Source organism: Gopherus evgoodei, chromosome 2 (assembly GCF_007399415.2).
Source record: "Gopherus evgoodei ecotype Sinaloan lineage chromosome 2, rGopEvg1_v1.p, whole genome shotgun sequence".
NCBI classification, from domain to species: Eukaryota; Metazoa; Chordata; order Testudines; family Testudinidae; genus Gopherus; species Gopherus evgoodei.
The window spans coordinates 198,528,376-198,541,139 of NC_044323.1; the positions used below are offsets into that span (position 1 = coordinate 198,528,376).

Here is a 12,764-nt window from a genome sequence, read left to right on the forward strand (position 1 = left end):
ACTGAGACGAGTATCACCATTCCTCCTCTTCTAAGTCAAAAAGGAACCAAGCCTGAAGGCCCAGCAGCGTCCTTGGTTATATCTGAACCTCAGTGAGGGGGAGCACAGAAATTATTGATGATCACATTCTAGCATGCAAAGGTTATTTTGTGATGGAGCTGGTTCAGAATCACTGACTTTTCTCTCTTGCTCCCAGTTTGACTGCATATATACGAAACCTTTACAAGCCTATTGCAAAGACAAAACAGCAAGCGAGGAAACATTACTCAAGTAGTAACTTCAAAGTTATACCCTACAGCTAATCTATTGTATTTGTACTTATTTTTAAAGCTAGATAAATAGATACATTACTTAGCAGATCTTTGCTTGAAGACCTTTACCTCAATAATTAGAGCTAGCACTGGAAAACAAAATTACTACTCAACAAAATTAATTTCAGATTTTGTTCAAAATTATCTTTAGAGTTGAAGGTAATAAATCTCCTTCAGTAAATAATATGCTTTTGAGTACTGATTTATATTTTCAATAGTCTTTTCATTCATTGCGATCCCTTCTAAAATGAACCACCTGGATACATTTAACATTAGTTGCCAGCCTATTTGTCAAACATTATAACTATTATTCTAAAATGCAAACTCCATTCCAGGAAATGCAGTCAATAGGGCCACATAAAAAACAATGTCTTCTCTCAATTGTTTCACCAATTTTGTTGATCGCATACAACAAAACAACCGAAGTTAACCTTTTGGAAACTGACAATGGAAATATTTTGAACACACTGACAATTCAGAATTTTAGGGCCTAATTTTTAATGCATGGCATCATTTTGTAGGCATATATCTTCACACTAACATTTGTGCCCAAAAAATGCTTGTCTGCATTCATGGCACTTATATGTGAATTGCTACCCCAAATGACGGTGGAGATCATTATTTGTATATAATTATGCACACTAAAATGCAAGTTCAAAATTAAAGGCTGGAGTAAGTCCCCTTAGAAAAGATGAGCTAAAGTAATCATTCACAAGTTTAATATTAAGAAAAATAGTTACAAAAAATGCTAATAGTCTGTTACTGTTGAAAACACATGCATCAGAACTGCCACACTGTCTTGGGAATTTGGAAGCATCTAGCCCTAGTTTGATTCTTCACTGTCCAAATGAAAACAAAGGTGTAATATTATTTTTTTTACCTATACTAGATTGGAAAAAATCGACACATAAATTCTTATTGCATTGGCTTCTTTGGGAACTAGTATATTTCTTATGCAGGTGCAAGACAATCAGGTTCCTCAGTTTCTTTCTGGTCTGGTTTTATGTTACAAATGTCCTGGGTAAGAAAGAGATAAAGCATTTCCTCTTTCCTCCTAGGAGAACTTTCCACCCTTACAGAGACTCACATTGTAATTTGTGGAATACATAACAAACACCAACAGATTTAAGGAACCTTTGCTGATATATGATTTATTTCATTACTGGGCACCAGTGGTTTTCATTAAAGAATCAATATTTCCCAACCATTACTACCAGGTAATGCTACCATTGTTGCCTATCTTAAGTACAGGGAAACAATTCTAAAATATCTTTATGGCAGGGGTTCTCAAACTTCATTGCACTGTGACCCCCTTCTGACAACAAAATTTACTACATGACCCCAGGAAGGGGGACCGAAGATTGAGCCCACCCAAGCCCCACTGCCTGGGAGGAGCAAATCAGAGCCCAAAGTCTTCATCCCCAGGCATGGGGCCTCTAACCTGAGTCCTGACACCCTGGGCTGAAGTTGAATCCTGAGCCTGGGCGGTGGGGCTCGGGCTTCAGCTTTGGCCCTGGGCCACAGCCAGTCTAACGCCAACCCTGGAAGCCCCATTAAAATGGGGTCATGATCCATTTTGGAGTCCTGACTCTCAGTTTGAGAACTGCTGCTGTATGGCATAACTGTTCATAGACTATAGATTCATCTCCAATCTTTCCTTTGTTGGTAGGCAATGGGGAAGGGATAAGAGAGGGGCATTTATTTGGCAAACAGTCTGTGTTAGAATCTATAGGCTATTTGTTTACACCTGGTCCATTCAATGGCTGGTGCTTACTCACAGCCCTAAATAAAGAAAAACAACATAAATCACATACAAACAATAAGCACGAAAAAGTTACAGAAGCTCATTTGTGCCAAATGTTGACAGCACCCTCAGTCATGATAAGTTGCACCTTATTCAGAGTCCCACAGATTCCAGTTGGTCTACTCCTGGAATGAGCTAAAGTAACTCAAGTCAAGTAAGGGTAATAAACTGTGGCCCTGGTTCTTTGGTTCCCTCTCCCTTCCCTGAATCTCCTCACACACACACACCACCCCCTCCAACATACATTCTATACCTAGTATCTACCTGACACCATTTCAAGGCACATAACCTACTACTTAATGAACATACAATTGCAGTCACTCAGACTCATGGGCACACACTCCTTCTCACTCTCTCCTCCCTTTTTCCTAAAAATAACAGCAAGGGCTACTGGAGCAATAAACTGCAAAACCACATGGGAAAGAATATGTCATAACATTAATTATATCCTCAGTTACACTGCTGCAATCTCTCTGAATGCATCCATGTTATGGGTGGGCTAATTCTGTAATAAGTAAGCTAAATACTTTTAAGACCTTAAAAAGAAAGGCCTCATGGGCATGCTTTCATAACTATTTAGAAACTTATCCTTAATGCAGAGGAAACAAGATAATAGGTATTTTAATAAATAGTTAGTTGATTATTATATTCTCCAGAAAGACACTTATAACCAAGGTTTATGACCATCTATTGGTGTGCTTATAACTATCTATAAAAGTATTTTCCAAATCACAGGACCTTGATAGGCCATCTAGTCCAGTTCCCCACACTGAGGAAGAACTAAATATTATTTAGACCATCCCTGACAGGTGTATGTCTAACCTGTTCTTAAAAATCTCCAATGATAGAGATATCACAACTGCCCTAGGTAAATCTTTCCAGTCTTAACCACCCTGACAATTACCAAATTTTTCCTAATGTCCAACCTACACCCTACTTGCTGCAATTGAGACCATTCCTTCTTGTCCTCAGTGGTTAAAAACAATTTATCAACCTCCTTCTTGTAACAGCCCCTTTTACATATTTGGAGACTACTATCATCTCCTCCCTCAGTCTTCTCCTCTCCAGACTAAACAAACTAATTTTTTTTAATTTTTCCTCATATATCATGTTTTCTCATCCCTTAATCGTTTTTGTTGCTCTCATCAGGATTTTCTCCAGTTTGTCCATATCTTTCTCAAAGTATGGTGCCCAGAATTGGGCACAGGACTATACTTGAGGCCCTATCAGTGCTGAGTAGAGTGGAAGAATTACTTCTTGTGTCTTGCTTACTACACTCCTGCTAATACATCCCGGGGGGTTGTGGCCAAGTTCTAGATTAGTAACAGGCCTGGTGAGAAGGAGAAGCCTTGTCGGTGGGTGGGGGTTGCAGAGCTAGCCCATCTCTGACTCATGCTGGGTGTTGCAATCTGGCGCCAGGGTTGCAGCACTACTTAGGTTTGGCCCAGTCACTCTTCCATCATGATGAATGGGTGTTAAGCCAAATTTGAGTGAGTGTAACTGCAATCTGGTACAGGGGGTTTCAATGTCACTCAGTCATGATGGAGGCATGGCTGGTCCAGACCTGAGTGGTGCTGCAATCCTGTGCACCGGATCAAAATGCCTGGAGCAGGGAGCCAGGCTCAGCCCAGGCCTAGTGAGTGACAGGTGAGCTCACTCTTCACTGTTTTCACTCCTGCTCTCCCTCAAGCTCTCCCCTCCCCCCTGGGGCTTCCCTTCTTGTGTGAGCCTGGATTAGGATTGCAGTGCTGGAGCAAAGGGTGCTGCTGCAGGTAGCATTGCCCCCTCAGCAAGGCAAGGAGGTGGAGGCAAAGAAGGACACTGGCTTATGAATTTGAACCGTGGGTGGGTCACATAAGAAAGACAAAATGCAGTTGGTGCATGGACAAAATGTTTGGGAACCACTGTTCTATGGCAAATACTACTCATATCTTTAACATGCATAAAACAGCTATTGATCATTTATTAACCTTTTATAAAATGCAGCCTTAATATAAAGTGTGAGCAAAAAATACAGCAGGGTTCAGTTTAAATAATGGACTATTTCTTATTTTAGCCCAACTGTTTTCTAATTGAACAACTAAGATACAACAATCCACCTAGAGAAGCAATGGTGAATACAAGTAATCTAGGGGAAAGTCCTATATTGGCCAGAGAGTGGACAATATAATTTAACTAATAGGACTCTTCTATTATGTTATGAAAACCTTTGGGGGAAGCTTGAGGAGATGTTTCTTCAGAGTGAGGCACAGAAAAGAACAGATACTTATCCACAGTAGCTTTGGTTCTTTGAGATGTGTGGTCCATATGGATTCCTCTCTTGGTGGCATGAGATGGGTTCCTTTTGGCCAGCAGTGTCTGTTGCAGTAAAACCTGTGCTCTAGGTGTCATAGCCCTACCACCTGAGGACTCAGAAGAGCCAACCAACCCTTAGGTCCTTCATCAGTACAGAATCCCAAAAGAAGTAGGGTTCTGTACTAGCCAGCAAGGAGAAACGGTTGTGGAATACATGTGGAGAACATCTTGAAGAACTGTTATTGTTACTGTAATACTTTATGGAATGACTACACCCATCAGAGCCTTTTTTCAAAGAACGTGCCATCCATTCAAAAATAAAATTAAGCAATACATTAGGGCCCCTAATCCTGCAAACACTTAACTTTATGCACTACTTGATGCATGTACGAATCCCTTTGACTTGAGTAGGAATACTCCTGTGTGTAACGTTACATCAGTGTTGAATCAATGTTTCCAGGATTAGTGACTATTTTAAATTTGTGCTAATGGCTGAGAACTTCCTCGAACCAAGTTTGGATCTACTACCAAATAAAGTCCATACCTTATTTTTTTCCAGTAGTTCACTTTGTGCTGTCTTGAAATCAGAACCCAAGTTACTTGATGGCAGTTTATTTCTCTTATCCAGAAGTTCCTGAATTTCTTTCACGTGGGCCTTCAACCTTCTATTCTCTCTTTCCAGACCTTGCTTTTCTGTTTCAAGTATTTCTCTCTTTCTCCACTCAGAGGTATTCTCAGACTGTAGTCTCTCCAGCTGAAAAAGAGAAAAAATATTTCTAAAATATCTGCTTTTTTTTCTGGGTGAAGTTAAAGGGCTATCCAGCCAGAACATCCTACAGAGGTTTCATGGACACTCAGGAAAAAATCAACTTGATGCACAATTTAACAGTTTTGTAAGATTCATAAATGTTTAAAAAATGTGAACATGGAAAAGGAAAACATACAAGTGAAACTACAGTTCTTTATTTTTCTGTAGTTTTATCTTTTCATTCATAAAGCACAAGTCAGACTTCAAAATGGGAAGTGTTAACCAGTTTAAGTTATTGTTTTTAACTAGTTCCATTCTCTATTGTACATAGATTAATACTCTTAAAAATCAAGAAAAAGGATTTTTTTAAACACAAGACAGAGCCAGTTTTGCATACCATCTCTTTAAAAGTGTCAGAGACCAGTTTTCACCCACAAGGAAAAACCCCACTTTCCATCCTAATTTTATTGTACACTGTTTTAAATTTTAAAGAAATGGAATGAAGTATTTTGGAAATAAGACAATTAATAATAGATGAACATAAGCAGTTTTTTGTTATTGTTACTTAATTAAGACTCTACATGAATTGCAGGATGATTGTCAAAAAATTGCAGTTGAGTTGTGGACAAACCATGGAAAATTGTGGAAAAGTAATAATGGACCTTAATATTTGTGGTAAAGTGCATTGTTATTTTTACATGAATTTCTGCTGTCGGCTGCCCAGGGCTAAGTGCAGGGGTCCGGGGCTTACATTGGCTGCCCAGGGATGAGAGAGGGGGCTCCTGCTCTCAGCCCCGAGGTGGCTGGTGATCCCTCTGTTAGATCCATGCACAGCGAGGCTCCAGCTGTCAAAATTGTGGTGGAAGCCTAATACTGCATAATCTGCAATATCACATGTTAAGTAGGGCTTTATACTTAATGGATTATTTTGTTAGTACTCAGAGCATGCTGCATTGAGGAGACAATGCTTTAACACCTGGCTTTACTGGAGAAGTTTTAAATTGTAACTTCAGTACTAAAGCCAACTACCTGGGTAACCAGAGTAACTTGTTTCTTTGGTTAACAGTCATTAGTACTGGAATGAGAATGGTCTTTTGCAATCCAACTTAGAACAACCCACTATCTTAGTTCAACAGAGTCAGGCTTTTTGAATGCTGATCAGTGCATTACTAAGGGGAATGAAATGAAGTAACAACAACAAAAAAACAGTTTACTAAGTGATGGAGAATGAACATCTAAAAAGTGATTTTATTTACTCAAAGACAGGTAGATGGAGGTTATGTCAAGGTTGTATCAAATGCTCTCAAGATTTTAAAGGAAAAGCTGCGGTCAAACAAATTGATTTTTGTACCAGAAATCAGATAACTGGCACTTATCAAAAGCTTTAAATAGGTTAGAAATGGTCAAAAATGAGAGAATCCAGCAACTTAAGCCAAGAAAAGGGCAGGAGGAGAATTCCATCAACAGCAGAAAAGTTTTAAATAAAATAATGTGAACTTTGTTACTTGCAGTTTTGTGAAGATCAGAACCAATTATTTGATAAAATTATATGGTCTGACAACTGTGAAAGGCTATAAGGTATCGCTAGCTTTTACTGCAGAAAAAGGTTGTACAAGCCAGCAAGGTTTTAGAAAAAAATCAGACAGTCTTATTTTAGATTTACTTTTTGCAGGCCCTGACTGGTTTTATTTTAAAAACCCATATGTGACAAAGAGTAAAAAAACAATCATGTTGAAGGAGAATGGTGGATGAAGGAATTCACAGCATCAGAGACACAATAATTCAGAAACTTTTAGTTTCAGATATGGTGTTACCTGGGTTAACAAATTGCAGACTTGTTTGTCCCCCCGCCCCAAAATATCATTAGCAACTATACAAACAAATTAATATAAGAGCAAGATTAATCATGGGTTACATACAGTGATGAGCTGCCAAAATCTTAACAACCAGTTCCCCATAAAAAGTTCTGATTTAAGGGATGTGCCACAGTATGTATTTTATGTACCAATAGGGTTACCATATGTCTGTATTTTCCTGGGAGGAGTTTTTAAAATTTAAAATTTTAAAAATTCCTCCCGGATGGCAATTTAAGAACCAAAAAGCCTGACATGCATGTTAACTCCAACTAAAGTTCTTTTTAAAAAAGTGGGTCCTCGCCACTTCCTGAGGCTGTGTGCACATGTGTGGGTCTTAGCTGCTCCCTGCCCCCCTCATTGAAGCAGGTGAGCAGGGTTACTGCCCTGGGAACTGCAGACAGGGCCTGCTCCAGGGTTTTTGCCTCACTAAGCAGCAAAAAGGAGAGGGGAAAAAAAAAGCCGCAATCGTGATCTGCAGCTCTACTGCCGCCGCTTCAGTCTTCTGAGGCAATTCGGTGGTTGGTCCTTTGCTCCAAGAGGGAGTGAGGGACTCGCCCCCAAATTGCTGCTGAAGACCCAGATGTGCTGCCCCTCACCACTGGCCGCCCCAAGCAGCTGCTTGCTGGGCTGGTGCCTGGAGCCGGCCCTGACTGCAGGGCACCAGTGGACGTGGGACCGGTTGCAGACAGGAGTGTTGGGCAGGGCTAGCTGGAGGTAAGGAGTATGGGGCTGGCTGTGGGCAGGGCAGGGGGTGCGGAGCTGGCTGGAAACAGGAGGGTGCGGGGTTGGCTGGAGACAAGGGGTAGCGGGGTTGGCTGGAGACAAGGGGTAGTGGGGTTGGCTGGAGGCAGGGCAGGGGCTGACTGGAGGCAGGGGCTGGCTGCAGGCAGGGCAGTGGGGGTGCGGGGCTGGGCGGCTTCGGGAAGGGTTGCAAGGGGGTGCGGCAGGAGATGGCTTGGAGACAGGGCAGGGAGTGTGGCAGGGGCTGGCTGCAGGCAGGGGGTGCAGGGCTGGTGTGGGCAGGGCAGGGGGTGTGGCAGGGGCTAGCTGCAGACAGGGTGGCGGGTACTCACGGGGAGAGTGGCTCAGAGCAGCCCGAGTAGCAGGACGTAACCCAGGCCCAACAGAGCAGCCGGAGACCCACCAGGCAGCAGTGGGAGACCCAGGACCAGGGGTTGGGGGAGCAGCAGCAGTAACAGGGCCCATGGCCAGGGCCAGACGGTAGCCCACATGTTTCCCACAGCACAGCGCCCCCAGAGGCTGGAGGAGGAATTACATCACTTTCTGGCCAGAGCCCATCAAAGCCGCAGTACCCCCTCACATGGAAGCAGGTTAACAACTGGTTCTAAAACTGCTTCAAAATTTAACAGCTGGTTCACGTGAACCGGTGTGAACTGGCTCCAGCTCACCACTGGCTACATAGTTTTTCCATATCTAGTTCACAGAAGCCTCAATCTAACAAACACTTATAAATATGATTAATTTTACTGCTTAGACTACTCACAGTTCTGTAGTAACAATGAAAATGTGCATACAGCACTAAACCCACCACATCAGCTAGAATTATTTAACCATTTCTTGCGACTAAACCCAAACTCCATTCCCCTGTGGAATTTCCTTGAAATTAATGAGTATCCAGACAATCACAAGGGTCGGCCCACCTGGTGCAATTGCAAGATCTGGGCCTATCTTTGTAGTCTCCACAGAAAGCCTAGAGATTAAATGAGCATTGGCACTGATCAATGCCTCCTTTGTAGAAAGAGACCCTCCATTCCAGGATATAGTGGCCTTGCTTGGGTGTTGTGGAGCAACTTGTACTGTGACTCCCTATCTGATGTAACTTTTGTAGCTAAATAGTGCACCTTTATCAGAACTAGAGTCACACTGAAAAAAAAGCGTAAACTATTAAAAAAAATTAGGATGTCAACATCATGCTATGGGTTCAATAGAACTGGAAAGTTCTGGAACTGAACAGATAGCGAGGAATGGTCAGGGGTTCATTGTGGTGTTAAAGCACTTCTCATAGGATACAGAGTAAAACCAGATCAGAGAGCATCTGTACAGAGTTGGTTTACAGTTTTACATTCAATTGACTCCTTGTCTTTTTCCCTGTTAACCCTATTAGGGCTGTACTAGGAGTCAGTAGCTCATTTGCCTGTTGGGGTTTATCTACACAGCAAAGAAAAACCAGTGGCTGGACCATGCCAGCAGACTCAGGCTCACAGTGCTTGGACTGTTTCTCTGCTGTTGTAGACTTATGGGCTTGAGATGGAGCCCCGAGCTCTGGGACCTTTCCACCTTACAAGGTCCTATAGCCTGGAGTCTAGCCTGACCTCGACGTCTACACAGCATTGAAACATACCAAGCCCTGTGAGCCTGAGTCAGCTGGCACAGGCCAGACACGGGTGTCTAGCTGCTGTGTAAAATATCCAAAATGACAATCATAGGATCACAGGCAAACAGATATATATTTAGTGGGGGTAATATGACAGAAATTTGAATGTTTATTTTATAAAAGATTCCCTCAAAAAGTGGGGCCCATCCTTCTGACCTGGCTACAATCCAATATCTGGGTCAGATAGTCAAAAGAGCAGTAAGTCCAAGTACTGCTTGTGCCCAGCTAAAGATAGATCAGTCTTTGCTAATGTTCCTCACATCCAAAAGCAGACATTATCAGTGAGTCATTCTGGTGATCTCACTTGCATTTTAGTTGTGCTGAAATACAACTTGTGCTATTTAATGACATTTTACACCCTTAGGGAGTTTGCTTAAGTAATGGGCACAAGATCTGATTTGGAACTCAAGGGAAGATGATGCCCGGAGACCGATGAAAGAACAGGCACGTCAATTTATAAACCACTGATAAAGGCATGAATCAACATGAGAGTAGGCAAATGAGAAAGGAAAGCATTAACAACTTTTGCCTTACTAAAAAAAAGTCTATTGTGATTCTCAAAAGGAGAATGGATCTGTGTTCTTGATTAGCCAAAAGGCAAATAATTTACAGTAGTAATCTTTAGGCTTTTGGTAAACATCTAATATAAAATCCTTTCCCTGACTCCTTGTCCTCCAACCGCCTCCTGCAGAAACTTAACTTCCCATTAAAAGCTGAAAATTCCAAGAAGAATTTTCCTTTCTTTTGGGTTGCAATAAGTTGCCCCAACTTTACATTGTAAAGTTACAATGAATTTAAGAGGATGGTGAAAGGGCTTCTTGAAAATCTAGTAGCTATTTGGCTATTAGTTACAGTAACAAATTAACATTTGCCTACAATGATCTCATAATGTTTTTTGACTAATGGCTGAATGGTTTTGGCAAATATTTTTGACCTCAAAAATAAACAATTTAGGGAAAAGAAGTTTTAAACCAGTGCTTCAGGCCCTTACCTAGGATATAGGAGGCCTGGATTCAATTCCTCCTTCTGTCTGATGTGGAACAGGGATTTGAACTTGAGTGTCCCACATACCAAAAGAATGCCCTAGCCCAGGCATAGGCAACCTATGGCACGTGTGCCAAAGGCAGTTCACGAACTGATTTTCAGTGGCATTCACACTGCCCAGGTCCTGGCCACCAGTCCGGGGGGCTCTGGATTTTAATTTAATTTTAAATAAAGCTTCTTAAACATTTAAAAAAACCTTATTTACTTTACATATAACAGTAGTTTAATTATATATTATAGATTTATAGAAAGAGAGCTTCAAAAATGTTAAAAAGTATTACTGGCATACGAAACCTTAAATTAGAGTGAATAAATGAAGACACGGCACACCACTTTTGAAAGGTTGCCTACCCTTGCCCTAGCCATTGACATATGATATGATCTGGTGGGACAGTCAGTCAGTCTCTCTGTGTATAAACAATTAAATAGTCATTGCAGCAGGGTTTTGAGCTTGGAGCTGTCTCGTACATCGTAGGTGAGAGCCATAACAGCTAGGCTACAGTCAGTCATTTTCACTCATTCTCTCTCTAGTCCAATGACTATTTATTGTCATTATGAATGACTATGAAATGCCAATATGAATGTTTCATTTGGTTCAAAATTTTTTTTTAATTTTCCAACTTTTTGCAATTTTAGGATTCTGTTTGACCTAACCCTTTTTTTTTTTCTGAACTCCTGACAAATTGAAAAATCAGTAAAGCCATTAGCTCTGCTTTGGCCCCATAGTTTAGAAAGCAGCTATTCAGGTGGCAAAGAGAACCAGTGAAGATTTTTGAGAACTACTGTTAGAAATAGGTGGGCTGTCCATCCCCAGAAGTTATTCTGAGGATAACTAGTCACACTCATATGACTGCAGAAGAAATCTGCAGACTGCTTTCCCTTAAAGGATTTTTCATAGATATGTTTTCAGTTTCCGGGTTTGAATTAACCTGAATAAAATATCCAAAATAAAACCATGAGCTAAGGAACAAGCCTACTGGGGGAAATTTGTGGATTGAAAAGCCATGTGAAGTAAATTTACAGGCATGGAGATTAGTTGAATGCATGTGAATTAGAGCTTGTGGGTTTCACATGTCTTTTGACCTAACAACTAAACTTGGTGTTAACCCATTGCAGAGGTTATGGAGTGAGTACAATAAGTCTATTGAAGCTTGAGACCACTTTTTTGCTTTTGATTGCAATCTGTTAAAGTTGTATCGATATAGAAAATCTTTAGTATCCCTTTTCTCAATATCATCTTTCCCAGTTCCCAGATCTGGGCTGGGAAAATAAAGGGTTTAGCTCCCCATTCTTCGGATAAACTTATGGATGCCAAATCTGTCATTGTTCTCCAACCAGCTGCAAATACTAAAACATTAGTCTTGAGGGAAAACCAAATAGTACTACTATGGGCTAGAAGTTAGAATAATGCAACCTCCACCAAAAACTGAGTTTTTCACACAGGACTTGGGTTCAAACACACTGCTGATGTTAAAGTGCAGTACTCTGGGGAAGTATAAAGCCCTGCAAGTAATGACATACTTAAGTCAAGAAGCAAACCAAAATTACTTCCGATGATCTCAGTGTCTCGACCACCCATTACGAACCCACATTTGACTGCTCTTTTTGACTACACAGCCAATAATATGGATATTACTTTATACACTGAGATTCCTTGAGCATGAAGAATACTGTATATATTAACATCTTTCCTACTCAATTGGCTTAAGAGGCTTTTTGAACAAAGCTCATAAACCTTAAATCTCTGTAAGCCTTCACAGGTGGAGTTCACACATACCATTATTTATAAGAACATATTTTGTTCCAAGAAACATACAAAATGTTCAAATGCTTTTTGCACTGCACATCTATCATGTAAATTCAAGGATTTTCACATCTTTTCCTTAAGTACCTCAAAAGGTGCTATTAGAAATCAGATATGCTTGCCTACAAATGACACACACATCTATTTTAATGATCAGATGAGCCCTAAATCCAAAGCTTCTCTACTCAATACGCTGCACAATAATCCATGAACTCCCCAATCTGGGGCTTCAAAATACCAAATCCAAACTTTTCCTAATTCAAGTCTGTGACAATTCTTTCTGTCACAGTGATAGCTCTGAGTTGTGTACAGGTCTGTCGCATCTTAGGTGCATTTAACATGCGTGATTTCAGCTTTACATGGTCAGCAAAAGCAAGAAAAAAACAAGAAAAATGAGAAAACAATTTAAATACTGTTTCTGTAGTGTGGGCGATTCCGCCCGCCATTACACTCAATGTAATTTTGACTATACGCGATTTTCGCTTTACACGCTGCCTGCAGAACATA

At 40.9% G+C, this 12,764-nt stretch overlaps 1 protein-coding gene across 1 annotated transcript in view; it reads right to left on the reverse strand.

Moving 5' to 3' along the window:
- CCDC102B (coiled-coil domain containing 102B) overlaps positions 1-12,764 on the reverse strand; it is a 354,221-nt gene that overhangs the window by 267,147 nt on the left and 74,310 nt on the right. The window contains 1 exon segment of the mRNA XM_030552669.1: positions 4,955-5,164. Coding sequence (XP_030408529.1) covers positions 4,955-5,164 — 210 coding nt within the window.